Source organism: Podarcis cretensis, assembly GCF_951804945.1.
Source record: "Podarcis cretensis genome assembly, chromosome: 16".
NCBI classification, from domain to species: domain Eukaryota; kingdom Metazoa; phylum Chordata; class Lepidosauria; order Squamata; family Lacertidae; genus Podarcis; species Podarcis cretensis.
Genome location: NC_137186.1, coordinates 12,328,073 through 12,355,221, shown reverse-complemented (window position 1 = coordinate 12,355,221; position 27,149 = coordinate 12,328,073). Strand labels below are relative to the sequence as shown.

General features: G+C 47.4%; 1 protein-coding gene across 2 annotated transcripts; it reads right to left on the bottom strand.

Annotated features, from left to right (window-relative positions):
* Window positions 1–2,279: 2,279 nt before the first annotated feature.
* On the bottom strand, window positions 2,280–24,596 carry LOC307205541 (uncharacterized protein). Of its 2 annotated transcripts, XR_013834031.1 has the most exons (5): window positions 23,539–24,596; window positions 9,174–9,459; window positions 7,710–7,952; window positions 2,455–6,087; window positions 2,280–2,403 (listed from the first exon to the last, which is right to left on the bottom strand). XR_013834031.1 is itself a non-coding variant. In XM_079958027.1 (4 exons), exons 1-4 carry the CDS (start codon window positions 23,716–23,718, stop codon window positions 4,634–4,636), a joined length of 2,163 nt encoding a protein of 720 aa, XP_079814153.1. In that variant the 5' UTR covers window positions 23,719–24,596; the 3' UTR covers window positions 2,280–4,633. The 2 variants fall into 2 exon arrangements, 1 of the variants encoding a protein (XP_079814153.1); XM_079958027.1 differs by having other exon boundaries at window positions 2,280–6,087.
* Window positions 24,597–27,149: the final 2,553 nt, after the last annotated feature.

Here is a 27,149-nt window from a genome sequence, read left to right as displayed (position 1 = left end):
ATGTTCGAAAACCAAGGCACAGCTTCTGATTGATGCAGGCGCCCTGGACACAATAGCCGACAACCGCATTGGATGTTCAGCTTCCAAAAATTGTTCAAAAACCGGAACACTTCTGGGTTTTCGGAGTTTGAGAACCAAAGCGTTTGAGAACCAAGGTAGCACTGTAGTTTATTATTTGCTGTCCTTTAAGGCCATGTGGGCTGCCTCTCCCTTCCTAATGGTGCAGCCTGTTCTGCCTGAAAAGGCCCTCTCACCTTATACTGCTTCTCTGCCTCATAATCCACCTGATAGGAAGCAAGTTTATCTGGTGAAGCTTTCCTGATGCAATATAGTGGCTAAGGCTTCATACCTTACTTTTAAAGTAACCCCCCCCCCCACAAAAGAACCCTGGGGACTGCAACTTTCTATAACTCCCAGCCCCCTTATCAAAAAGTGGGAAACAACACTTTAAATATACACCCACACTTCAGAAAGGCCCCAGTTCAAATTTCACCTCTGCAACTGACTCACTACATGTCCATAGAAGAGTCACTCACTCTCAGACTCGGTCTTCCGGATCTGCATTATGGGGGGGGGGGGGGAGAGATAATAGTACCGTATTTTTTGCTCCATAAGACACACTTTTTTCCTCCTAAAAAGTGAGGGGAAATGTATGCACGTCTTATGGAGCAAATGCATGGTCCCTGGAGCCGAATTGCCCAGGGGCAAAAAGCAGATCGTGCTTTTTTTTTCAGAAAGAGGGTAGGGGGTATTGAAACAAAGCCGCTGAGCAGCTGATTAGCAAGCGATCGGGAGGGGAGATAAGGGACTCTAGTGATAAAGGAGGCTGCCTGGGAGGGGGAGGTAAAGACAGCGAACTTGCAAGGAGAGGAGACAGGAAGATTAAAGCAATGAGGAGAGAAATTAGAAGAAAAGGAGGAGCAAAAAACTGCTCCAGCTAAGGAAAAGACACTAAGGCAAACAAGAGGGAAGGGGGTGTTGAAACAAAGCCGCTGAGCAGCTGATCGGCAAGGGATCGGGAGGGAGATAAGGGACTCGAGATATAAAGGAGGCTGCCTAGGAGGAGGGAGGTAAAAGCACATGGATCCTCAGGATTTTTGCATTGGGTCACCCCAAATTCTCCATCAGATCACATAGCATGTCCATGGCTACAGCCTGCACCAAAAAAAACATGCATCCACTGTTTTGTGGGGCCGCAAGGGCACAAAAACATGATTACAAAGCACAGATCCACATGGATTCTCAGGATTTTTGCATTGGGCTACCCCAAACTCACCGTCAAATCACATATCATGTCTGTGGCCACAGCCTGAACCACAAAAATTAAACATCCACTGTTTCGTTCAGAATTTTTTTTTCTTGTTTTCCTCCTCTAAAAACTAGGTGCATCTTATGGTCAGGTGCATCTTATGGAGCAAAAAATACGGTGCTTCCAGGGTGTTGGTTAAGGATTACTGAGACAATGCATGCAAACTGCTTTGAGCCACTCAAGCTATTTGATGGGGTTTTTTTGTTGCTGGAAAATGCACGTTCTGGGTTGGAAGGCTGCGGCAGGACCAGACAACAAGCTCCGGCTTGCCGAACCCCATCCCCCACCGTCTTGCAGCCTCCTTAATTACTATTATTAGCTACGCGGTGCCAGAAGGCACGCCGTAAACAGCAATTTGCTCAGCCTTTTCAAGGCATAACCAGGAGCATTGGCGTCAAGGAGGCAAAAATGTGTGCCTGGAAGGCAGGAGAAACCAACTTGCTATATCCTACCTGCTTCTAGGCACTGAGCGGGGAGGGATTAATTATAGGAGGGATAATCTGGCACCCCCCCTCCTTCCCCCACTCCATTTTACAACCCAGGGCTTGGTGGGAACACACCTCTCTCCAGTGTGCATTGCAAAGTGTTGCAGTTCAAATATGAAAACACAGTGAGGTATGATCATAGATACCAGGGATAGGGGACTTTCACTGTCTGAAGGGCACATTATTCTCTGGAAATCAATGGGGCAATGTTCCAATGGTGCAGGAGTGTCAAAGTTTACTATTTATGCAGGAGAGACCCCTCTCCAGTAACCTACAACCACCTGAGGATGAAAGGGGAGCTTTTTATCCTGTGTACAGGGTTCCTTCATGACAGTCACAGTCAGTAAAGAGTTATAGATATGTATGGACAGAAAACATACTGGCATATATACTCCGCTGCTGCAAGACTTTGTAATAATGCTTCATCCGTAAATCTCCACACACTCCGTTCATCCCACGTTCCCAAGACCAAGCAAGACGCCTAATTTCAAAATGCTCATTTTTATTTTCTATCTTGATCTTAACATTTACATGTAGCGGGGAAATAAGGTTCACAGTTTCAAAGAGCAAGACGGATAAAAACAAAAGGACGACGTTAAAAAAAGCTACCTTGTTTTGAGCCTGCTGTGGGGAGACTTGGCCTTCCCGATGTTGCTGAACTACAATCCCCATCTTTGCTGGCCATTCTTGCTAGGGCAGATGGGAGCTGTAGTTCAGAAACATCCAGACTGCCAAAGGCTACTCACCCATTTTAATTAAAGTTGTGGGGGGGGGGGGAGGGAGGCAGACAGGAGCACAGCCACCCCCTCCCTTTAAAGGTGGCAGCGGTACCAGACAGAAATATCTAGGAAGACTTTTGGAAGCCTTTGGGGGCCAAAATGAAGAATTGGGGGGGGGGGGTGAAGGCCTTCCCTGTGCAGGGTTAGCTTGCACTAGGAATGGGGGGGGGGGGCTGTGGCCTGCTTGATGCTGCTGAACTTCAGGCCCCTGACCACTGGGCCCGACTACCAAAGGCTTACTTATTTCATTTATTTCATTACAGTGGTACCTTGGGTTAAGAATTCGTTCCGGAGGTCCATTCTTAACCTGAAACTGTTCTTAACCTGAAGCACCACTTTAGCACTGCAATTTCTGTTCTCATCCTGAAGCAAAGTTCTTAACCCGAGGTACTATTTCTGGGTTAGTGGAGTCTGTAACCTGAAGCGCCTGTAACCTGAAGTGTTTGTAACCCGAGGTACCACTGTATATCAATTTTTTCTCCAAGGAGCTCAAGTACAAGATACTCCCCCCTCCTCATTGAATCCCCACAACAACCCTGTGAGGTAGGTTAGGCTGACTGAGGCAGTGACTGGCCCAAGATCACCCAGTGAGTTCAACGGTTGAGTGGGGATTCGAATCCTGCTCTCCCAGGTCTTAATCCGATACTCTAACCACGACACCACATTGGGTAGTGATATGAGAACTGTAGTCCATTGGCATCCAAAGTGCCACAATTCTGCATTATACCCTTACTGGAAAAGGAAGGCAATATAAAACCTTGAAGAAAAGGCAAATTAATACCACTTCAAAATCACGATTTGCAACCTGTTAACACAGCTCCCTCCCCACCAGGGACACACAATGGACCCCTGCCAAACCCCTCTTTGGTTTTCACCACCTGCTTCGAACTGCCAAGAAGAAAATTCCAAGACAGTGGTGGATGGTGGTCAGGGAATAACTTTGTTGGGCAGGCTGTGAGTTCCTCAGGACAGGCTGCACATTTTATTTATTTAAATAATTTACATGCTGCCTTTTCTAAGCGTTGTACAAGAGAGATAAGAACATAAAGCAAGTTAAAATTAACCACAGAATCACGGGGCTGGGGAACCCCCTCGCAAACTGTGTGCTGAAACAGAAAAAGTTGTCACCAAGCGCTGGGAGTTCAACAGGGAGAGAGGGTGGTCGAACCACAATACGAATCATGTGTCTGAGCCACGGGGAACCATGAAAAGTGCCCTCCTCCTCAAATACCTCAGTAATTGCCCAGGGATATAACGTATGGCCTGGATCCTAAAATAATAATAAAAACACTTATGGAGATCTGCGTGCTTCCCCTACCATATTTGTGGTGGGTGGGAACCCAAGGCAAGGCAAAACTTTTAAAGGACATTGGGGGTAGAAGATTCAGCATATCTCTGACCCTCATATTGGCTAGGCTGCGAGACTACCATAACTCAAGGGTTTCAGTGGAAGCGGGTACATGAGGGCGGAGGCAATGCTGTCCCACTAACCTCAGTCTGCCCCTAGCCAGCCCCCACCCGCCTGCCTTGTTACATCCAGTCCAGGGGGTGGCACTGCCTGCCATTTTCCTCAGTCTCTGCGCTGCCCCTTTTACAATTCAGCAGGGGGCATGGGGACAAAACTAGAATGTGTTGGTTCTGCCTGCCACTGGCTCTCTGGCGCCACCTACTGTGGGGCTCCCCACCTGCCACCCTATCAGTCCCAATGGGCAACAGCCGCCACCGAGGTTAGGTGAGGCGGGCTTCAAGGCCCCACAATCCATTCTTAGGAAAACATTATCGAAGGAGACCTGGAGTTCCATGTCCATCTTTGGTTCTTGTTTAGGCCAGTGAGAAATCCTGAGGCATAAAGAGTTAATGTCCAAATTCAAGGATGTACGTAGCAATAAGGGTACGGAAAAAACTCGGGAGACAACCCCCGTTGTCCAAGGGGATGGGGAAGCTTGTCTAGGAAGGTCAATCAAGAAGCCTCAAAAATGCTTAAGAAGCTTCTTCACTCTTTACCTCCTCCACTCACCCACCCAACACATCTTACAGCCCTTTTGGGGCAGAGGAAAGAGTCACTTGGTGGTTCTGGACCCCTTGAAGGAGCGTGACATCATTTTCTTGAGCTCCTTGAAGGAGCGGCTGCGCCGGAGCTTGAAGCTGCGGACTGGCAAGTCGGCAGAGTCCAACGTGGCCGCAGTGCGGGGCCACCTGTCCCCGAGCTGATGGAGGATCCAGTCCCCGTTCAGGCTGACAGCGCTTGTGGCGTCCATCTCTCCAAGGCTGCTGCCGGCAAGTCCAGCCCGCTGCCGAGGCGGCATGTCAAGATGGCTGCTGCCCAGGAAGCAAAACGATGTTGGCGAGTCAGAGGAAAAGGCAAGGTGGCGGTTCAGCACTTGGGGCGGGTGGAAGGTGCCGGCTTTCAGCCGCTGCCGTCCAGGGGCTTTGCTGGAAATCTCCAAGACCGATGTCCATTTCGGCTTGACTGCTTTGCCTCTGCTGGCTTGTGGGTCGCTGTGGCAACCCAGCCCCACCGCCGCGTGGACGTTGATTTCCGAGCTGGCGCGGGCCCTGCTCCCCATGCGAGCAGACGGCCTACGGCGAAGGCTCAGCCTGCGTAGCAGTTCCCGGGGACTGAGCCAGCTCCTTTCAGCCGGCTTCTCCTGCCTCTCGGCTGCTTTCACCAACTCCCGCGAGGCATGTTTGCCTTTGTACAGCCTGTCAAAGTTTATAGCGGCCTGCGGCAACGAGGCCTCCTTTCTGAAGGGAGCCTCGGCCTGGACAACATGACAACGGGCCACGTTGACCCAGCCCAGGACCTCTCTCTCCGATCCGCCATGTTGCTTATTTGGGTAGGGGATGATGGAAGGTTCCGGATATGATGGGAGAGGATCAGGCAGGGACACCACCGACGGCTCAGTAGCCTTCATGAGGTTGGTGGTACTGGACTGGACTGAAGCGATCTCCAGAAATGGAGTGAAATCACCTTGGCTGTCCAAAACCCGCGAGTCCCGTGCCCCTTCAGAACCTTCTGGAGAACGCAGATGCGAGCAGGTAGAGATGCGCCGCCGGATCTTCCACCCGGGCGCCGGTGCCAGGAGCTGGCTGGCACCCAGGACAGAACTGCAGACGGAGGACATTGACAAGCTCTTCTGATTCCCCGCCAGGTATCCGGACTCTGGCCTGCTGGTTGCTGAGCGGCACTTGTAACGCAGCACCAATTTGGCCACGTACTGGTCCAACCGGGCTCTCTGCTGCTCTTTGGAGCATGCGGCCGCTCTCTTTGGGGAGCTGTTGCCAGGCTGCTCCAGGGGTCCCTCATCCAGATCCTCCTGAGACGAGCTCTGGGAGAGGCTGCTGGTGAAGAGGGGGCTCTGGAGAGCCACAGCATGCAAGGGGCTCGGGTAGTGGTAGATCTCGTTGGTGTTCCGGGAGACAAGGTCCGACTTGTACTGCAGCAGCTGGAGACTCGGGTTCTTTGGGAGTGGGAGGGACAAGTCTCCGAGGCCTAAGAGGAATTCAAGGTCACCTGCAGCAAGGGAACACAAGAGACTTATGGGTAACAGGAACCAACAACCCTAGGCCGGGCAAGGTAGAAGATGGACTGTCTCTTTAACAGGGATTCAAGGCAGGCAGAAGCTACCTGGTTGTAGCCAGCTAAGTTAGACTCACTGCAGACCCATTGCTATTAATGTTCTTAGCGTAGTCATACCTATCAATTTCAATGGGTTTATTTTCAGAAGACCTAGTATTGGGTATTGCCCATGTTCAATCATTCTTTGAACTCACATGGGCATAAAACAGGGATGGGGAATCTGTAGTCATTCAGTAACATCCGAATTGGGGTTGGGGTTGATGGAGTAAAACAAATTTAAAAGATGATACTTTGGGGTGGCACAAATCTGTTTCTGCATCCCATGGCAGCAGACTCCAGTTACCCTGGGGGTCAGGTGCCATCTCGTAACTAAAACCTAACACCTGAGTTGAGTTTGCTTTCTTCCTCCTCCCCTTTTTCCTTGTGTGTCATGTCTTTTCAGTTATTATAAGACTGAGAACAGGGTCTGCCTTATTAATGATCTTCATAAACCACTAAAGGTAAGGATGCATCAAAAAGGAAGTAATAATAAAGAGAAAAACTTCCCATTTATCGATTCAAACTGAAAGGGAGGAAGAAGGTTCTCAGGAAACTGAACATAGAAGTCAGGATCACCTCATGGAACTGGGGGGTCATAGGAAAGCTGTCTTATGGACAACATCCACACTATACACTTTAAGCACCATTATACCACTTTAACAGTCATGAGCTCCTAGGAGGTGTCATTTTTTTAAAGGGTACTGAGAGTTCTCAAGGTAAAGGTAAAGGGACCCCTGACCATTAGGTCCAGTCGTGGCCGACTCTGGGGTTGCGGCACTCATCTCGCTTTACTGGCTGAGGGAGCCGGCGTACAGCTTCCGGGTCATGTGGCCAGCATGACTAAGCCGCTTCTGGCGAACCAGAGCAGCGCACGGAAACGCCGTTTACCTTCCTGCCGGAGTGGTACCTATTTATCTACTTGCACTCTGACCAGTGCTTTTAAACTGCTAGGTGGCAAGAGCAGGGACCGAGCAACGGGAGCTCACCCCATCGCGGGGATTCGAACCGCCGACCTTCTGATCAGCAAGTCCTAGGCTCTGTGGTTTAACCCACAGCGCCACCCGCATCCCTATTCCCTTCACAGAACCACAATCCCCAGAATGGTTTAACAATCTTCCAAGGGAGCTCTGTGTGGGGAACAGGGGCCTCCTAACAACTCTCTATACCCTTCACAAACTTCAACTCCCAGAATGCTTTGGGGGAAAGCCAAGCTATTCCCCCAAAGGACTGTGTATCAAATTGCTCTATCTGTACAGTGTAAACGTGGTCTCAGTTTATTCTAGCCCTACCTGGAGATACCAGGGATTGAACCTGGGACCTTCCACATGCAAAACAGGTGCCCTACAACTGAGCTACACTCTTGCCCCAGACATGTGCAGCCCAGTCTGTGTTCTTTGTTGTACTCTCCCTCATTCCTCCCTTTTAACTCCTCTCTTGGTTGGAGCAGAGGAGAGAGGCTCAAGCACACAGCTGATCTGCAAAGCCTGAGAGTCCCTGTTCATGCAAGCGCGCCTCACCTGTCGACACAGGCCTCCTGCCGTCCGCGCCAGAGGCGTTTGCCAAGGTGAGACGCTGCAGCTGGAGGTCTAGGAGGCGGACAGCAGCCTCGTCGGTAGAGCGCGGGCGGGAGAAGGTGGCCTCCCGCAGGCCTGGCAAGTGGGAGAGGGAGCCAATGCTGCAGCGGGAACCCCCAGGCCCATCGCTGTGGACGGAGGCGCAGGAATCAGACAGGGAGCCCATCTCGCTTGTCTCGTAAAACCCTGGAAAACACAGAGAAGGAAGATGCAGTGCTCTGGCCGTGGTGGAAATTTGAGGTGGCAAAAACCTGGCCACATGTCAAAAAAGCAAACACAAAAAGTCTTGTTTACACAGAGGGAAATCAAGAAAAGCCCCGGTTTATCCAGTCTAGTTTGACGTTATTAAATATATACATGTGGGGGCAGAGGCCTCAAATATGCCAGCCATAAATACACATTTGTGGATCTCTTAATAGCTAAAGGTTTTGACACTCAAGATCAGTGACTGGTATCTTGGGAACTCTATGCTGCATACTATGAAACTTGGGAAGAGAGGGAGAACAAATTTTTGTTTTATATTTTTGTTCTATATTTTATTTATTTTTACTTACTTTTGCTGCAATTCTGGGCATTTCTCTTATATGTTTGTTATTTATTGTTTGCAGCCTTGTCTTTTACATTTTCAATAAAAATTAGTTAGTGCAGCACTCTGGACGGAAGTTTAATTGGATTTAAAGAAAAGGGATCAGATGTTTTCTGGGAGAAGGACCGGTGTGTCGTAGGAATTGCGACCTGTGAGACTAGGAAGCAAAGTATCTGGGGAGATATAGGGATGCAATGCTCATAAATGAATCTTTGAGGTGCATGTTGTGGCTGTGTCTAGTGGAGGGTGTCTTCTTTTTGGTCAGAAAATATTGTTTGCGTTAGCTTTGTTTCGGAAAAATCCTTAATATTTTCAGACATCCACCCACTTTTCCATTCCATTGCTCTGTTGCAAGGACTTAACAGATGGGACAATGGAGGTGGATCATGCAAACCCTTCTGGTTGCAGAGACTTAGGGTTGTGTCCAAATTCTATTTCCACTCAGAGCAGAACTAAAGAAGTTAACAGACATGATTAACATGTTCATTAAATTCAATGGGCCTACTAATTGAATATAACCTTTAAACCTCAAGACTAAAAGGTTCATAGATTATTATAAGCACCATGCTCTAATCAACTGCCCTTTCTACATTTGAACTTATATATTACATTTGTCAGTCTTGCTTGGGTATCTATTTGGATACATGAACTGCCTATCTTAATAAAACATTTAAATCAGAACCGATGGACAATTCTTATTGCTGATGTGAGCCAGCTGCCTGCATTTTCTTTCTTTTTTTCTGTTAAATTTGCAATACAAATAAATCAAACAATTCACCAGGCAGGTAGATTCCTCCCCGCTGAACCTGGAGCAGGCATACCTGAGCTGGGCCTGGAGTCTGCCTCCAAGATTTCTTGGGTATCTCCCCCATTGACTCCAGCTTTCTTGGAGGAAAGGAGTTGCTCGCTGACCATCCGCAACCCAAGGCATCCCTTCTCTGATCCGTCCCCCATGTGAGCACGGAGCACCCCGGGGTCTGCCTCAATGTTCTCTGATGAGCTGTAGGTGCGAGGCTCCTTTGGGATCCCCAGCAGGTCCTCAGATTTGCTCCGGTCCAGCTTAGTGGTGGTGGGCAGTCGGTTATCGCCCAGGCTGCTTTGGTCCTCCTGTTTTTTTGCAGGGGGAAAAACAAGCAAAGGTTTTGTGAGACAGAACAGCAGAGGAAAAAGGAAACGGCTGTTGATTTTTTTAATCAGGCCAAACTCAAAGTTTTGCTATTATCATACATGCCCACTTGACCACTTTGATTTGCGCAGCCAGCTCTTTCGCAAGTGCTATATGATCTCCATTCCACACTCATAAGGTATCAATTTTCCAGCATGGCAGCACCTGCGACCTGGAACTCCCTGCCCATTGAAATTAGGCAGACATCTTTGTTGTACTGTATTTTTTTAATTTAAGCAGGCCTACCCAGATATGTGAGGGACACAGGTGGTGCTGTGGTCTAAACCACTGAGCCCTTGGGCTTGCCAATCAGAAGGTCGGCAGTTCAAATCCCTGTGACGGGGTGAGCTCCTGTTGCTCGGTCCCAGCTCCTGCCAACCTAGCAGTTTGAAAGCACACTAGTGCAAGTAGACAAATAGGTACCGCTCCGGCAGGAAGGTAAATGGTGTTTCTGTGCGCTGCTCTGGTTTTGGCGTTTCGTTGCGCCAGAAGCGGCTTAGTCATGCTGACCACATGACCTGGAAAAACTGTCTGCGGACAAACGCTGGCTCCCTCGGCCTGTTAAGCGAGATGAGCGCCGCAACCCCAGAGTTGTCTGTGACTGGACTTAACTGTCAGGGGTCCTTTACCTTTACCTTTTTTTTACCCGGATATGTGACATTGACATATACCAGTGTGGTGTAGTGGTTAAGAGCGGTAGTCTCGTAATCTGGTGAACCGGGTTCGCTACCCCGCTCCTCCACATGCAGCTGCTGGGTGACCTTGGGCCAGTCACACTTCTCTGAAGTCTCTCAGCCCCACTCACCTCACAGAGTGTTTGTTGTGGGGGAGGAAGGGAAAGGAGAATGTTAGACGCTTTGAGACTCCTTTGGGTAGTGATAAAGCGGGATATCAAATCCAAACTCCTCTTCTTCTTCTTTAATATGCAATTTTATTTTATTTTATTTTATTTTATGTATATACTGTATATGGAAGATTGTCTCATTCCTTATATACCCAATTGATTCCCGCACTGTGCAGATGAGGGCCTCCTGTAGATGCCATCTTAGGAGGTCTGCTCCTCACAGTAGAGGAATTGGGTCTTTAGCACTGTGATACCTACCACGAAGTTCCATTTCCCCAACCCGTGATCATTTCCTCCTCCAAACAGGCAGTCCTCATTTGCCTGTTTCCATTTCTCCACCCCAATTTTTTTCTTTCAAATGGTGGAGGTGACGATGAATGGACTCACCTGTGGCCCATCTCAGCAGCATTTAATTTTTTTTTATTTTACTTACTGATGACATTTAAGCCCCACCTTTCCTCCAAGGAGTTCAAAGTAGGGTACAATCCTCCACATTTTCTCCTGTGAGGTCAGGCTAGGCCCTGGCCCAAGGTCACCCAGTGAGCTTCATGGCTGAGTGGGGATTCGAACTCTGGTCTCTCTCCAAAGTCCTAGTCTGACACTCTAACCACTAGGCCACACGGGGCTCTTGGATTTCTCCACCGATGTCTATGAGCAACACCCGCTTCTGTCTGCAGGTGTGAGCCAGGACATGACCTATCCAGATAAATACGAAAAATGCAGAAGGGAACCTCATTCTTTACGCCACTACCTTCAGCCATTCCATTCTCCTGTCCACCTGGTTTTCAGTCCTGCCCCCCTCCAGTCGAGCCCTCAAGGGTCTATCTTTGCCTGTTCCCCCCACATTTAAGGGTCTCTCCCTTCAATATTTTTAAGCATTTGTAAACCTCAAGGTTGATCCTTCTCTTTTGTGCGGTGGTAATTTTTCGCTACGGAAGGAATGCAACTCTTCTCCCAGAGAGCGGAAAGAGAAGGAAGGAGCCCCACGCTCTGTACACAGAGGTTTCTGATGCTTTTATCTTGCGACTGACAGATGTGTCCCTTCATTGGATTTGTCTAATCCCATTTTGCAAAAGCCAGCTAACCACCCTCAGGCTTTTCGGGGCCCCTCGCTAAGCCCCACGCTGGAACGTCTCCCCACCACACGACAGCAGGCCTGCAATAACAGCTTGAGAGATAACCGCTTGAGAGAATCATGGCTTCCCCCAAATAATTCTGGGAAGTGCTGTTTGTAAAGGGTGCTGAGAGTTGGTAGGAAGCCCCAGTTCCTCTCACAGTCTTCCCAGGATCAAATCAGAGCTCAGTGAGGAGAATTGGGCGGCTCTTAACAACTCCCAGCACTCTCAACCAGCTCCAGTTCCCAGGATTCTTTGGGGAGAAGCCATGACTGTTTAAAGCGGTCTCATAGGAATACAGGTGGCCGCCATTTTGGGCGTGTCCGATTGATGCGCGACTGCTGACAAATGGGTCGTTTTGGATCTGGAGGAGGGGGGAACAGGGGCAGAACGTGGCGGGCTTATGCGCGCGCCGCCGAGACGTTCAGGGGCCAGGTACAGAACCCGCACACAGAATGGCTGCCACCTGTATAAGAAGTTGTCCTACAGCAAATCAAACTTTGGGCCCATCTGTGGCAGGGACTGAACTCTATACTAAGAGTAAACTCATTCGCTATCTGCTAATCCTTATGTAGTCAAAAAAGTGTGACTTTTGCAAAAAAAAAAAAAAAGGGGGGGGGGAGAAACAGATAGCAGCAGGCTTGGGGAAACCCCAAGGTTTCTCGAAGTACAAACAAATCTTTAGATAAAAAAAGCACCCTAGGGGAAGGGGGAAACCCCAAAGTAGCTCAAAAGGCAGCTGAGAATGCTCAGCTGGACACAGAGTCTCCACTCAGCAACAAAGCTCACTGGGTGGACCTGGGCAAGGTGAACAATGGAATGGAGTATCCTGAAACAGGGCATGGCTGGCTGGCTGGCACCCTACACAGTTCTCTGTAAACCCTTAAGGCGTTTTATTTACAGTGTGCACATTTGGATGGCCACTTGTCAGGAATTCTTCATCTGCAACTCCTGCACTGCAGGGAATCGGACCAGATGACCCCTTGAGGGGGTCCCTTCCAAATTGTAGGTTCCTAAGGCAGGCTGACAGCAAGGCCTGACTCCAAAACCGAAGGTATTAACCGGTGCGGAAAGCCAAGAGGAAGCAAACATGCTGCAGCTTATCTACTAACCTACCCTGCCTGTCCCTCCAGACTGCACCTGGGCCAGATTCCAAGATTTATTGATCTCCGTGGGGCGTTGGAGGGGTAAAAGTTGCAACATGCCTATGGAGTTTTCCCCCTCCCCACCCCACAACAGTGAAGACAGCTGCTTCACGCAAGGAAAGGGGGAGCAGGGAAGAGTCCCATTTGCTGAGCCAGCAGGAATGAAACATGAACAGGAGAAGGGGGATGGTCTATCCTCCTCTTTCTTTTCCTAAAGCCAGGCAGCTGTCGCCATTGTCTTGGGGCCTCCTGGCTACCCATTGAAATGGCAAGCGAGACGGCCGGACGCACGTGCCATGTGGCGGGTGCATGGCGTGTGTGGCTGGCAGAGGGAAGCAGCCGTTCCTCTGGGCTTGGGCCCCCCAAAGCTAACAGGGCCCAGGTTGGGGCTGCCATTTTGTCCACATTAATTCATTACCACCCCCAAATCCGCCCCGTCGGTGGAGCGAGATGCAATGTTTTGTTTTCTGCATCAAATTTTTGGTTGCCTCTTTCCCCCCCCAAAAATCAAGTTAATGTGACTGACATTATACAAATTTGCACACTGAAACCAGCGTTTAAGAGAAAACAAAGACAAAATCCAAACGGCAGTCTTGCTTTCAGAAGGTGGGTTTAAAACATCCTGCCAGCTCAAGGAGGCTGCAAGTGATTAGGGAAAAGATATGTAAAGATGGCACCGGGCGAGCCTCCCCAGGGTGAGCATTCCACAGGTGGGGAGCCACCACTGAAAAGGCCCACTTTGGTTTTGCCACCCTCTGGACCTCCCTTGGAGTAGGCACACAGAGAAAGGCCTCAGATGATGACAGCCCTGACACCTCTGTGAAGACCAGACATGCTTGTAATTCTCAAGAAGGAAACTGTTGCAAAGAAGACTCTCTTTTGTGTGTTTACGTCATTTTTAAATTGAAATTTAACATTCACTAATAAAGAAACAACCCAAATGCTTGTTTCGAGACTGCTATAACATTTTGGTTATATAGTTCACCCAGGAATAATAATCAATTATAGAATTGTATTTATTATTCCAAAAAGGCTGCTGAGAAGATGGGCTCAGGTAGGGATATAAGATCAGTGTTAGAAACTCAGAGATGTATACCCTAGGCATCAAATGGCTCCTTAAACCAGAGTTACAGTCACCAAAATGTCTATTTTTGGACCAGATGGCTCAAAAGTTGTATTTTTCTATACGTTTTGGTTCCTGAAATTCATTCTAATTGTGCAGAGAAAATATAATGGATAGAATTCTACAGGATGGGGCATTTTTGTGTGTGAAAACAGTCCGGATTCAAGGATCCCCATGCAGGAATCTCCAGATGGTGGAGACGTCAGGCGCCAGTGGCGCCCAGGCATCTTCACTTGGTCAAAAGTGGCCAGAAGCCAGGTGCAAAATTCACCTGGCGAACTTCAAGTGCTGGAGAAGATTATCCGCTCTTTAAAAAAGAAATATCTCGCTAAGAATTTGGCAGCCCCCCAAAACAGTCAGAGCTACAGCTGCCCATAAAAACTTCTGTTCCCCAAAGCATAAAATTTTGTGAAATTATGATAGTCTCATTAAAACCAATGCCACACTATTATCATTACACATAGCGCAGGGATGAGGTGAAACCTGTGGCACGCCTGGTGCTGTTGGACTACAACTCCCATGAACCTCAGCCACTGGTCATGAAGTCTGGCTGGGGCTTGTGGGAGTTGCAGCCCACAAACATTTGGAGAGCTGCATGTTCTCTCTCACACAGAGCAGTGTTTCACTAGGACTTGAACCTAGTGAACAAAGCTCACTGGGTGATCTTGGGGTCCTTCACTTCCTCTCAGCCTAACCTCCCTTACAGGGTTGTTGTGGGGATTCAGCGAGAAGGGAGAAAACCATGTAGGCCACTTTGAGCTCCTTGGAGAAGGCAACGGGATATAAATGCAATAAAAAATAAAAATAGCAAGAAAAAGTGTTCGATCAGACCCAAGGTTCATCTAAACCAGCAAATCCTAATTCTATAGCGGCCAGCCAGCTGCTTCTGTGGGAAGCTCACAAGCAAGGCAAGAAGCCAAATACATTCCCTTGCCGTCTCTCCCTGAGATATATTTCCCCTGCACTTGGAGGTTCCAGTCTTTGCTGGCTAATGGACAATGGCAGACGGAGCCCTTCGCTGGTTTTCTGATCCTTTTATTTTGATTTTAAAGCCAGCTAAGCCAGTATCTACCACCACATGTTCCGGCAACACATTCCATAAATTAAGAACGTGCCGTGCGGACAAAATGCTTCTTTGCACATTGAGCAAATGTCAGCCTTTTTTTGTGCATGACTTAAAACAGGCAAACCCGCCTTATACTTTTTTTTTTTTTTTTAGTCTTTTGTTTACCTTCATGAGAACTTTGTGAACTGGATCGATGTTGTTCTCACTTTAAAGATAAGGAGAGCCGAGGCCGACAGATGAGAGCCAGAACAGTATTTTAAAAACTACTGTGTGGCATACTGGTTAGTATGTCCGGGCTTGGGAGAAAGAGACCAGGGTTCAAATCTCCATTCAGCCACAAAGCATGCTGGGTGACCTTGCACCTGTCAGCTGAAACCTACCTCACAGCGTTGTTGTGAGGATTAAATGAGATGGAGAACTCCTTGGAGAAAAAAGTGGGATAGACATGCCATAATAAATAAATGCAAAGTTCTGTTGGTTAACCAAGAGACGTGTGGCGAATGCGGTGGAAGTCTTTTCTAATATTTTAACTAAGATTTATATATTGTAATGTTTGAAGTATGAATTTGGAATAATTGATTATGAAAAGTATTTTTTCTCTTCATTCTTTTTCTTGTTTCTTTTGTCTTTCTTCTTTTCTAGTCTGCATTCTGGAAAACTGCATAGATAGATGTTTCTATGTATGGTTATGTATTGTTTCTATTTCTTTTTTCTATTCATTTTTTTTCGTAACATTTAATAACATTTACCGTATTTTTCGCCCTATAGGACGCACTTTTTCCCCTCCAAAAATGAAGGGGAAATGTGTGTGCGTCCTATGGGGCAAATGCAGGCTTTCGCTGAAGCCTGGAGAGCGAGAGGGGTCGGTGAGTACCGAACCCTCTCGCTCTCCTGGCTTCAGGAAGCTATCCGCAAGCCTTGCAAGCCCAGCGGGAGGGTCCTGCGGGCTCGCAAGGCTTGCGGGCAGAAGCCTGCAGCCCAAAAGCTCAGGGGACAGCGGGGAGGCGGAGCGCCGCCACCCCGCTATTCCCGGACCTGGTCTGGAGGCTGGCGGGGGGGAGAAGCAAGCTTGCTTCTCCCCATCGCCAGCCCTCAAGCTCGGGGGACAGCGGGGCAAGCCGCTGCCCCACGGAGGCTAGAGAGGCTGTCCCTGAAGGCAGAAGAGGGAGACGGAGCGCTCTGTCTCCCTCTTCTAGCTTGGGGATGGCTGTGCAAACCTGGGGGGGAAATAAAAAAAATTCCCTTGATTTCCCCCCCAAAAAACTAGGTGCGTCCTATGGGCCGGTACGTCCTATAGGGCGAAAAATACGGTAATAATAAATAAATAAATGAAAAGTTCTGATCGGTCTTCACTACAGCCCTCGATTCTGGGCAGGAAGGATGGAGGCCCAAGTTTGCGAAACACAGCCGGTCCAGGCTCAATCCGTAGTTATCCCCAGGTAGGATGGAGGGGCCGGGACTCCCAGCCTCAAACCCAGGGGAGAGCCTCTGCCAACCAGTGCAGACATTCCTGAGCTAGACAGACCAAAGGCCCGATCTCATGCCACCCTCGGCTGACATGCCACCCTTCCTTGCCTAGCCTGGAAGATAACGCTGTTTGCCCATGATTAGGTCACTGGGTGTACGCAGCGGCCTCTCCCTGCTACGGGTGGAGCTCCCCGCAGGCGGCTGCCATCTGTCCATTTGACCAAGAGCTCGTTCTCCCATAAAATGAAGCGAGCTGTTTAAGAGGGGTGTGTCGGCATGCAGCAGGGAGAAAGAAGAGGGCTCGAAAGACAAATCAACTTTCAAGCCATTAGCATTTCTCTCCCCCCCTCCACAATAAAACAAAAACAGAAGGCTTCTTCACACAACACCATTGAGCAAAGATAGAAGCTGTGTCTATGGAAGCGCTAAGTGCACAGAGCATCTGCTTTCCATGAAGAAGGTCCCACGTTCCCTATTTTCTAGGGACAGGCATGGATTTACAGACAACGTCCTGGTTTCTGATTTGATCCCAGAACGTCCTTGGGATGTCTCTATTTTCATCGGAGAAATGTTGGGGGGTATGTCAGTATAAAAAAGCAGCATCGTGTGTACACATGTCTGCAGCTTTCCCAGCGGAATGAAGAAGTCTCTGCCATGGGCATCCCATTTTGTATCGCTTTTAAACTCATCTCCTGTTATTGCTTCCCCTGCTGTAACTGCTTTTACTCTTATTTTCTACCCTGCCTTGGAACCTATGTGGAAAGCAATCACTTATTACTGACCATTTATACACCCCTGAATTTCAAATGTCTCTTAGTGAAAAGTTTCTGAACAATAGGATAAAGATAAAAATAAGTTTGAGCTATAAAATCAGAATTCAGTTATTATGCCTGCTGATTTTTTTTTTAAAGTCTTCAGCAGCAGCAGCTGGAAGTTCAACAGGGAAGGGGCCCTTGTCTGACTTCAAGTTAAATGGAGTTCCATAAAGCTGGACCAACGATACTGAGCAAACAGGTCCTGGGGGGTACGAACAGCTCCTGATAATAACATTAAAAAAGTTAACTCTGCCACATTAAATGTGCATTCTGTAGTTGACCTTTTCGGTAACGTTTCATTTTGAAATCTTTAAGATAATATTTTAATTTCCTGTTCATCGTGTTGCTTTGATTGTATACTTTACTCTCTTCACTAATGCTTAATTCTGGATTGTTTTATTTGATGTTTTAATGTAGGTTGCAAACTGCTTTATGGTTTTTTCTTAATACAGAAATAATAATAATAATAATAATAATAATAATAATAATAATAATAGGTCCTCCATTTTAAAAAAACTGACTCCGATATTAAAAGATAAATAAAATAGCATGTCAGGAAGAAAGCCTCAGTCCTGATATGCTAAATGTTTTCTCTTCAGGGAGCTGGAGTTTTTTTTTAAAGAAATAAAAAAATAGTAGTAATAGGTGCCAATTTAAACAGGCAACACCCCTCCACCTATAGTCTAAAAGCTGTGCAATCAGTGTGCGATTTTGTTTCTCACATGAGTCAGCTCTACATGGGCTGCTTAGGAGGAGCCATAGCTCAATGAAGAGGCGCCCCTGCTTTGCATCCAGAAGTTTCCAAGTTCAATTCCCGGCTTTTCCACTTAGAAGAGCCCTAGGAAGCAGGACTGGGAAAGAGCTTCTGTCCCTCAGAGGAGGCAGTGCTGACTCCTGACAATCAGATTTTCAATGAAGTGGTTTTGCTTTAGTGCAAGCTCACTGTAGCACAAGCACCTTGCCTGAACCATGTGCGCCCTTCCCAGAATGCATTTCGCATGCTCTACCCAGAATCCCCTGCGAGACACACAAGGGTTCTGCAGCGGGCGAGACAATGCATATTTAGGGTCTTCCTGAACGCAGGAAAAGAATGGAAATTCAGAGCGATGGGAAGAAGAATTGTGCATCAGCGAGACTCTTGTCAGGTAGTTCAGGTCTACAAATCTGAGCAAAAACAAGGAAGCTGGAGGAGAGGGAGAGAGGGACAGACACTGTTCCCTCCAGGTGGTAGATGTACCAAGCAGGAAGTCACCATCGTGAACAGCAGGTGCTTTGTTTTGCTGTGCTCTCTCACCCCACCCTACGCATGCAGGGGGAATGGCTGGCCTACGCCCACAGCTGGCGAGCCAAACCACAAGACAAACCCCACCTGCCAGGACTCCCAACACGGGGAGGACCTCTGCAGCAACAGCTGCCACCGGCATGAGACAAAGAGGGGCCTGGAAAACCAAGAGGGTTCGCCGGTGCTGTTTCTAGCCCAGATTCCCTGAATTATTTTATTTTATTCCGAGACTGCAGGAAAAGAGATCTCATTTACAAAGGAGGCACTGCACTCCAGACACAGGCAGGCTCTGACCACATCCTAACACCCAGAAGTCAGTTTGTTTTTTTAATTTTAATAACAAATGACCCTCTTGGTGAGACTTGCGAGATGCACTATTGTAGGGGCAAATCCACACCACGTACAAATTCTAATACAGTACCACTTTAACAGTCATTGTCCCCCTCCCACCCCGAAAATTCTGGGAAGTGTAGTTTGTTAAGGGTGCTGAGAGTCATTAGGACAGGCATGGCCAAACCTGTCTCTCCAGCTGTTTGGGGACTACAATTCCCATCATCCCTGACCACTGGTCCTGTTAGCTAGGGATGATGGGAGTTGTAGTCCCAAAACATCTGGAGGGCCAAGTTTGGCCATGTCTGCATTAGGAAATCCCCTGCAGAACTACATTTCCCAGCACCCTTAAATTACATTCCTCAGGATTCTTTGTGGAAACCATAGCTGTTAAAGTGGTATAAGGCTGCTTTGAATTCATGGTGAGCATGTAACCTCGGTACCAACAGTCTCCTGCTCTGCCTGCAAGATGACACTCTTGTCCTCGTACTCTTGAGCTGTCATCAATCAGAGCAGGCAAGTGTAGTCTATTGTGGGAGAGAGGGTTATTGCTTTAATATGCTTTTGTCTATTTATTTGTGCCTTTATCCTATATTTTTATCTTGTGAACCACACCAAGATCTTACGATGAAGGGCGGTATATAAAATAAATAATAAATAAAATAAAATTACTAGATCAGTGTTTCCCAAACTTGGGTCTCCATCTGGTTTTGAACTACAATTCCCATCATCCCTGACCACTGGTCCTAACTAGGAATGATGGGAGTTGTAGTCCAAAAACAACTGGAGACCCAAGTTTGGGAAAACACTGGCCTAGATGGAAAAAAACTATCTCCTGGTCTATCACAGCTTCCTGTGTTATCCAATTTAATTCATCCCAGAAGGGGCACCAGCTTCCTAATTTTGCACTTACAATTGGCAATGCTGATCAAAGATCCCAGTTCACAGACTATGGTAGTCACCAAAACATTATGAGGAATGCGGGCAAGCATGAATAGAAAGGATGATTCAAGAGAGAGAGAACAGTCAGAAAATGAAAGTGACATTTCCTGGCATATTCATAGATACAGATGCCTCATCAACAGGCCATAGTCTTAGCTTGTGCAAGCTTTCAGGAGAGGCAGAACGCTTCATCAGACCAATGTCAAGGTGTTCTGTGCTGGCATATTCTTCTCTGCAACTAGCCCAGCTGCTAATTTACCAAAAATCATTAATTTTCCAAAATTGCCAAAAGCTTCCCAAAACACCTTGCAGAGCTAACAATTTGGCAGAAACCTTTTGGTATGCAATATAAAACGGGAAGCTAGTTACTGGGTACGTCTTTGATGCAAAACTGGTAGGGCAACTCCGTACAGGGAAAATCCACAAGAGGATCATGCAAACTTTCAAGCAACACACCAGCCTTTGTTGGTCAGTTAATAACTGTTTCCTCAGTGGCCCAGCTGTCCGATTTTTGATGCAGCAACTCCCCCCCGCCCCCGCTAGCAAATTCTTTCAGAACAAGGAAGGATGAATCACAGAAAAGCAAAAATAACCCCCCCCACCTGCTTAGCCATTCAGGATCCAAACAGTGGATTCCTTGCTGCCGACGCCACCATTACAGTGGATACTGATGGGTGGATTCCAAAACACGTGTGTGGTTGCAACAACAGAACCTGGGCGCTATTCCAGACAAACATGCAAGAGTTTGACCTTGCACATATTTGGTGTAAACATTCTGCCCTGTGCAAGATTCAACACACAAGACGTGGGGTCCTACGAGAATCACGCCATTTCCCTGAAACGTCGACAAACTCTCCCCTTCTCGTCATTTGAACACATTGCTCCCTTCTATAGTTCCCATTCCTTCAACCTTCCCAGACTACCACCCTCTCTTCTTGTTCCTCTATTCAAGAGCTCCTCTCCTACATTCATTAAACATCTGCCACGTCGGCAAGCCTTACTTATTTACTTCCCCAAGCTCACACACCTGCCTGATCTTCCTAGTTTCTGCCACAGCCCTTCGGAATCCAGCCTTCCCTGAGGTCAGGGCACCTGGACGGTACAAACCAAATCTTTCTGTCTCCAAATCAACCCCACTCCTGTTATCCCCCAAGACATACACCCTATCCCAATTGCTGACTTCCCAAGCTCCTCAGGACAGGGAGCACTCTTCCTCAGGTTTTGTTTTTTAACTCAGCAAAGTACCATACATCTCTAAATCATTGTTTGGAATATGGCTCCCTGCAAAAAGCTCCAAGCAATGAACAGGTGTTGCCAGCTGAAGTTAGAATGTTCTTTTCTTTAAGAACAACCACCACATCTCTATGCCCAACATAGAATCAAAGAACTGTAGACCGCGAGAGTCACCTATTTTGCCCAACATGAGGCTCCAACCCATGACTCTGAGATTAAGGGTCTCATGCTCTATCAGCTGAGCTATCCCAGAGTGCTTAAACAGACTAACTTTTTTATTGAAAAAACCTTAGATTTCTTGTAGTCAACTGACAGGTTTTCAAATGAAACCAGCAAGGCACACTTTCAGCTAAGGTAAGGGTTGGGAACTTGATGCATGGGGGGGGGTGGCCCTCTAGGCCTCTCTGTCTGGCCCTTGGGACTCTTCCATGTCCTTCACCAGCCCTTGAGCATCTTTGCCTGACTGGAATGGGTCTCCCAACTACGTTAATGCCTCCTGCTTACCTGAAGTGAAGAGGAGCTCGATGCATAAATCTCTGACTTTCCTGTAGCCCCACCCACACCTCACAAGTAGCCCCCAGCAGGTTGCCGACCCACCCCCAAATTAAGGCATAAGTAACTTTTCCTGAAGTGGTCTCAAGTATGTCCTTTAAGCAACAACACACAGAAGTGCATTTCTGTATCAGACCCACCTAGGCCCAAAGCTCTTTCTAAAAATCCTTACAGCAGTGGTGCAGCCAAGCAGCTTTAGACTCTAAACCAGGCATCCCCAACCTTCGGCCCTCCAGATGTTTTGAACTACAGTTCCCATCATCCCTGACCACTGGTCCCGTTAGCTAGGGATTATGGGAGTTGTAGGCCAAAACATCTGGAGGGACGCAGGTTGGGGGTGCCTGCTCTAAACATAATGGATACAGGGCTTCTTTAGGTCTGATGATTTCACTTTCTTCAAAATGGGTTACATTTCTGAAAAATTTACCAGTGTGGTTGAGAAGCCTCGAGGTCGATCAGAAAAGGATCCTTTACCAATTTATTGATTTCCCTATATTCAATATGTTCCAATCAAGCAAGGAAATCTCCTCACACACATGGCTAGTTCTGGAGAGAGGATAATTTCAGTATTTTCAACTTGTGTTATTTACCGGTACATTGTTTGGAAATGTGTGGAATACTTTGGATTCTGTACTTGTTTATATGTTGTGTGTGTTTATACGTTCATTCTGTTATTGGTGGTGGTTGTTGTTATATAAAAGCTAATTTTAAAAATGGGGGGGGGTGTGCTCTACTTTGTTTGGGGCCCCTCCTGCTCACCCCACCCCAAAGTCTTGCCCCGAAAGGTATCACTGCCCAACAACCAGCAAGCAAGCTACTCCCCCCACCTCAAAACTAGGAAGCCAACTTTACTCGAATGCATATTACCTGTGAATCGCTGAAGAGTCAGGGCACAACCCATCACAGAAGTGCCTCCCCAAAGGCCCATATTTTGTCTACTCAGACGCAAGTCTCACTGTGTGCGATTTATCATGTGCAGATTTACACTTTGCCTTTCCAGAAAATACCTAAACTGCCTTCCCACGTGTGTCGAAACAGACAAAATATAATAAAAAAGCAAGTCCGCCAATGAGCTCGTCGTAAACAGCCTTTTTAAACAAACCTTGTAAAGCACTGTTTAGTGGGGGAAATGTCTTGTTCGGCAATAAGAGCATCTTGCCTTGTATGCAGAATCAGAGTTGGAAGGGACTCCAAGGGTCACCCAGTCGAAACCCCTGCAATACACGAATCTTTTGCCCAACCTGAAGCTCAAACCCACAACCCTAAGGTTAAGAGTCTCATGCTCTACTGACTGAGCTATCCTGCCCCGTCACTCCCCACTTGAACACACACACCCTGAGCCGCTGCTTGACAGTGTTTACAATGCAGACTAACACTCCGACTTGGTATATTTCCCCCTAAGTTAAGTGTGCGCAGGACTGCAGCATTGCAATCAGATACAGAAATGCCTTTGAACTGAGTGGGACTCTGGCTGCAAACACATCATACCTTTACAGCAGTCCTCCCCCCAGAATACTTGGAATTGTAGTTTAAGGGTGCTGGGCTGGGAACTTTAGCTCTGCAATGGGTCAACTACAACAGATTACATACCTTGAGGCACATGTGGTATAATTATATATAATGCATACAGTATAATTATATATAATGGATAGCCTGGGATGGGGCTATCTGATTGCAATCCTTTGCACACTGGCTTAGGGTAGATCAGTTTAAAGGCCTGCACTGGAAACCTAGCAAGCTAAGCCCCTCCTGGCCTTATCTACCCCAGCCTATAAGTTTACTCCTGAGTAAGCAAGCCTAGGAGCGAGCATTTAAGAGTCTGGCATAGCTTTCCTTTTGTTCTAAGATATGCGGCCTATTCTTTCTTCCTTTTTTAAAGTTTTGGGATATATATATATATATATTTAATATTGCACTTTGTTGTACCCATTGGCTGGCTTGGAATCGCAAGTTATGTGAATTAGTGGATTGTCAGTTTTGTAGACTGCCCTGAACTCTTTGGTGCAAAAGGCAGTTAAAGGGCATTTTAAGCAAACTTTCCCCACCATTTTCTCCCCCCTCCCCTCAGATCTCTCTCTCTCTCTCTCTTTTTCACACATACACACACCTGTTGCGCCTCGCCATCTCTCCGGCTCCCTTCCAGAGCGCGTTCCACCGTCTCCCTTTGTGTCTCCCGCAGGAGATCCAGCTCGAAGATCCCGGCCAGGCTGGCTTGGAGGCGCTCCCCGATCCGCAGCCGCTCGTTCCCGGACCACAGCGACGGGGGCACTGCTCTGCGGCCGGCCATGGCCCCCCCCCCCCGAGGCGCGGCTTTCTAAATCCCCGGACTCCTGTCCCTTTTGGAGAGATCGCCTCTCATGCGCCCGCAGCTAGGGATCGGCCTTTATGGGGGGGCCGAGGAGCGGTAGATCCCTACTAGAGGCAAGGATCGGAGGGGCCACCGCAATTTGGGGTGATCGAGGAAGGGGGGGGGATCGCAAGCAAAGCAGCGCCAGAAGCGTGTCGCGGGGGAGGGAAGCACCGGCTTCGCACGCGCCGGAGCGCGCCACCAACAACTCCAGGGCGCGCAAGGCGACGCCGGACTCGGACGATCGCAAAGAAGCGACCCGCAGTTCAGACAAAGGGGAAGGTTTTGAAAGTGTCACGTGGAGACAGGTTGCCTTCTCTCTCTCTCTCTCTCTCTCCTCCCCCTTTCCCTCCCAATCAACTTGCCGGCTTCCGATTGGCCCGAGCCAGAGGCAGGAGGGGAGGGGACCCGCGCGCGCCCCCGCCGGACGCCAACATTTTCAAAGAGCGAAAAGTTCGGAAAGTTTCTGGCTCGGATTTGAAAGGGACGCCAGATGGCCCCCAACTCAGCTGCAATGCTCTGCACGCTTCAGCCCGGGAGCAGGAGGCCCATTGAATTCAGTAGCGCTTGCTTCTTTTAGAAGGCACGGGGATGAAAAAAAGGCCCGCTTACCGAGGTGGTTTTACCGCCTCTCTCCCTCCCCAGATACAATTTATTCATAGTACATACCGATAAGCCCCTTCATGGATCACTGCCTATCCATTCTGAAGGAAATCAGCCCTGAGTGCTCACTGGAAGGACAGATCCTGAAGCTGAGGCTCCAATACTTTGGCCACCTCATGAGAAGAGAAGACTCCCTGGCAAAGACCCTGATGTTGGGAAAGATGGAGGGCACAAGAAGAAGGGGACAACAGAGGACAAGATGGTTGGACAGTGTTCTTGAAGCTACAAACATGAGTTTGACCAAACTGTGGGAGGCAGTGGAAGACAGGGGTGCCTGGCGTGCTCTGGTCCAGGGGGTCACAAAGAGACAGACACGACTAAACAACTAGACAATATACCGATAATATGCTTTATCTTATCTGTTGGTAATAAATATTAATTATTGGTTTTATTTTTTGCAATAATTATTAATCAGTGTCATTATTAACAACTAAACGGTCATTATTAATGATCATTCCTTCACTGTCCCTGGTGCTTTGCAGAATGCAGAGGTCCCTCCCCGCAGGAACTTAAAACAATTCCTAAAAAATCAACAGCAGAGATGGGGAGACAGGGAAAACTTGAGTGGATATTACAGATAAATATGTTTCTTTTCGTCTCAACAGCCTCTCCACTCTTGCTAGGTAGCCTTCTTATAACAATAGCAACGGAGATCAACAGCAATGGGGACCAGCCTCTTCATTATAGGTTCTGATCAGGTTCAATACATTTAAAAAGAAAATAAAAATAAGTTCATTTAAGTCCATACACGGATCAGCCAAGTGTGCTGAGCCATAGCTGCCCATGTGTGGCTGGAAAAGTGCAAGTGTCCTTTTCTGCAAAAGAGATAAAAGTACACCAGGTGTTTTTTTTAATTCATCTGCTCCTGTTTCATTTTGTAATGATGCAAGTTGACATGTCAGTTTCTCCATCAATGCTGTCTCTTGATGAAAAATGGTTTGTTGAATGAGATTTCCAGTTTTTTGCAATAACTCGTTGCACTTGCTATAAGGAGGAAAGCTGTAAGATCTGTAAACATAGCTTTTGGTGGTTGCTCATTGAAGTAATAACATTTGATTTCCTAAAACTTGTAAGACCCTTTAAAACAGCCTTTTCTTGCCTCTTCCTGCAAAATTACTTTGCATACTTAATTAAGATGTGATAGATTTCTATATCCCCTTAAGCTAGATTCAGTCTCATTATCCCCCCCCACTTGTCACTTTGTATTTAGCTAGGAGTTATTTCTGCTAAGTCACAGTTTGAGAGTCATAAAACCTTGGCCTTGTAGCGCATTCCTAAACCCAGGGGCAAAAATTGCATGGTACAGATAAGGACTTCAATAAAAAGCTAGCTGAATAGCTAGTGGAGTGCTGTATTGCCTGCTAATGTCATAAATGAATGAAAACATCATCTGAAATTGTTGTGATCCTACCAGATGACTTCACTGCTTGACTCATGCTTTTACTGGAAGAACATAAGATGAGCCCAGCAGGATCAGGCCAATGGCCCATTTAGTCCAGTATCATGTCCAAGCAGGAACCGAGTGCAAAACCACTTTCCCCACTTGTTGTTGTTTTTTTTGTCCCCCCCCCCCATTTTATTAAATTTTCTTAGCAACATAACATTATTATATATATTCTATAAAACAAAGAATACAGAACAAAATTCATTCATACTACAATGCCTAACTACATAACATTAATATATTGGTTTCTGAAAAAAAGGCTTACATAACAAAATCAATTCAAAATACTGTCCGGTTTACTTTCCCCCCCCCCCCACTCCAGCCCTCCCTGCCCCCGGTCAGGCCTTCCTTCTTCATATCTTTATCCATGTACACAGTCTGTTCATTCGAGCTTGTATGTTAGGGTTGGCTTCCCCTCTTTCTATCCAGTTCCTGTAAAATGCCCATTTATTCGTGATTCTTTGGCATTTATTTTCCCATCTATCCTCTGCCACTATCTGTGCGAATATTTCTGATTGTACGTATTCAAAAACATAATCATTCCATTTTTCCATATTCCATTTGGCCTTTTCTTTCCATCCCAAAGCAATAACTGCCATTCCAGCTAGACACTCTCCCCACTTGTGATTCCAAGCAACTGGTATTCAGAGACATCTTGTCTCTGACAGTGGAAGGAAAACATCGCCATCCTGGCTAGTAGCCATTCATGGCCTTCGCCTCCATTAATTTGTCTAATCCTCTTTTCAAGCCATCTCAGTCGGTGGCCATCACTACCTCCTAAGGGAGAAAATTCCACCATTTAGCTGCATGCTGTGTGAAGCCGGACTTGCTTTTGTCTTTCCTGAATTGTCCAACCCGTTCAGCTCCATCCAATGTCCCCGGTACTCACCTCCGACCTGTTAACCTGCCATTGTTAACCTGAGGAGCAAACAAAGCCCAGCTTTTGTCTGCTTAAGCTCAGGAGAACACACAACATCCTGCTCAGATGAGGACCACGCTGACTCAAGAAACTAAAGAAATGGACTTCAGTGATGAGCCAAACATGAGAAGAAGCCTTGTTTTTGAAGTTTGAAGGAAGAGGCTGGGAGAGATACGAATCCAAAATCAGGGTTGAGAATTTGGAAAGACTGAAGCACGGTTTCTCGCTGAGCCATCACGTAATATTCAATATGGAGTGATGCAAATAAAAATAGATTTCATAGTACAGTGGTACCTCGGGTTAAGTACTTAATTCGTTCCAGAGGTCCATTCTTAACCTGAAACT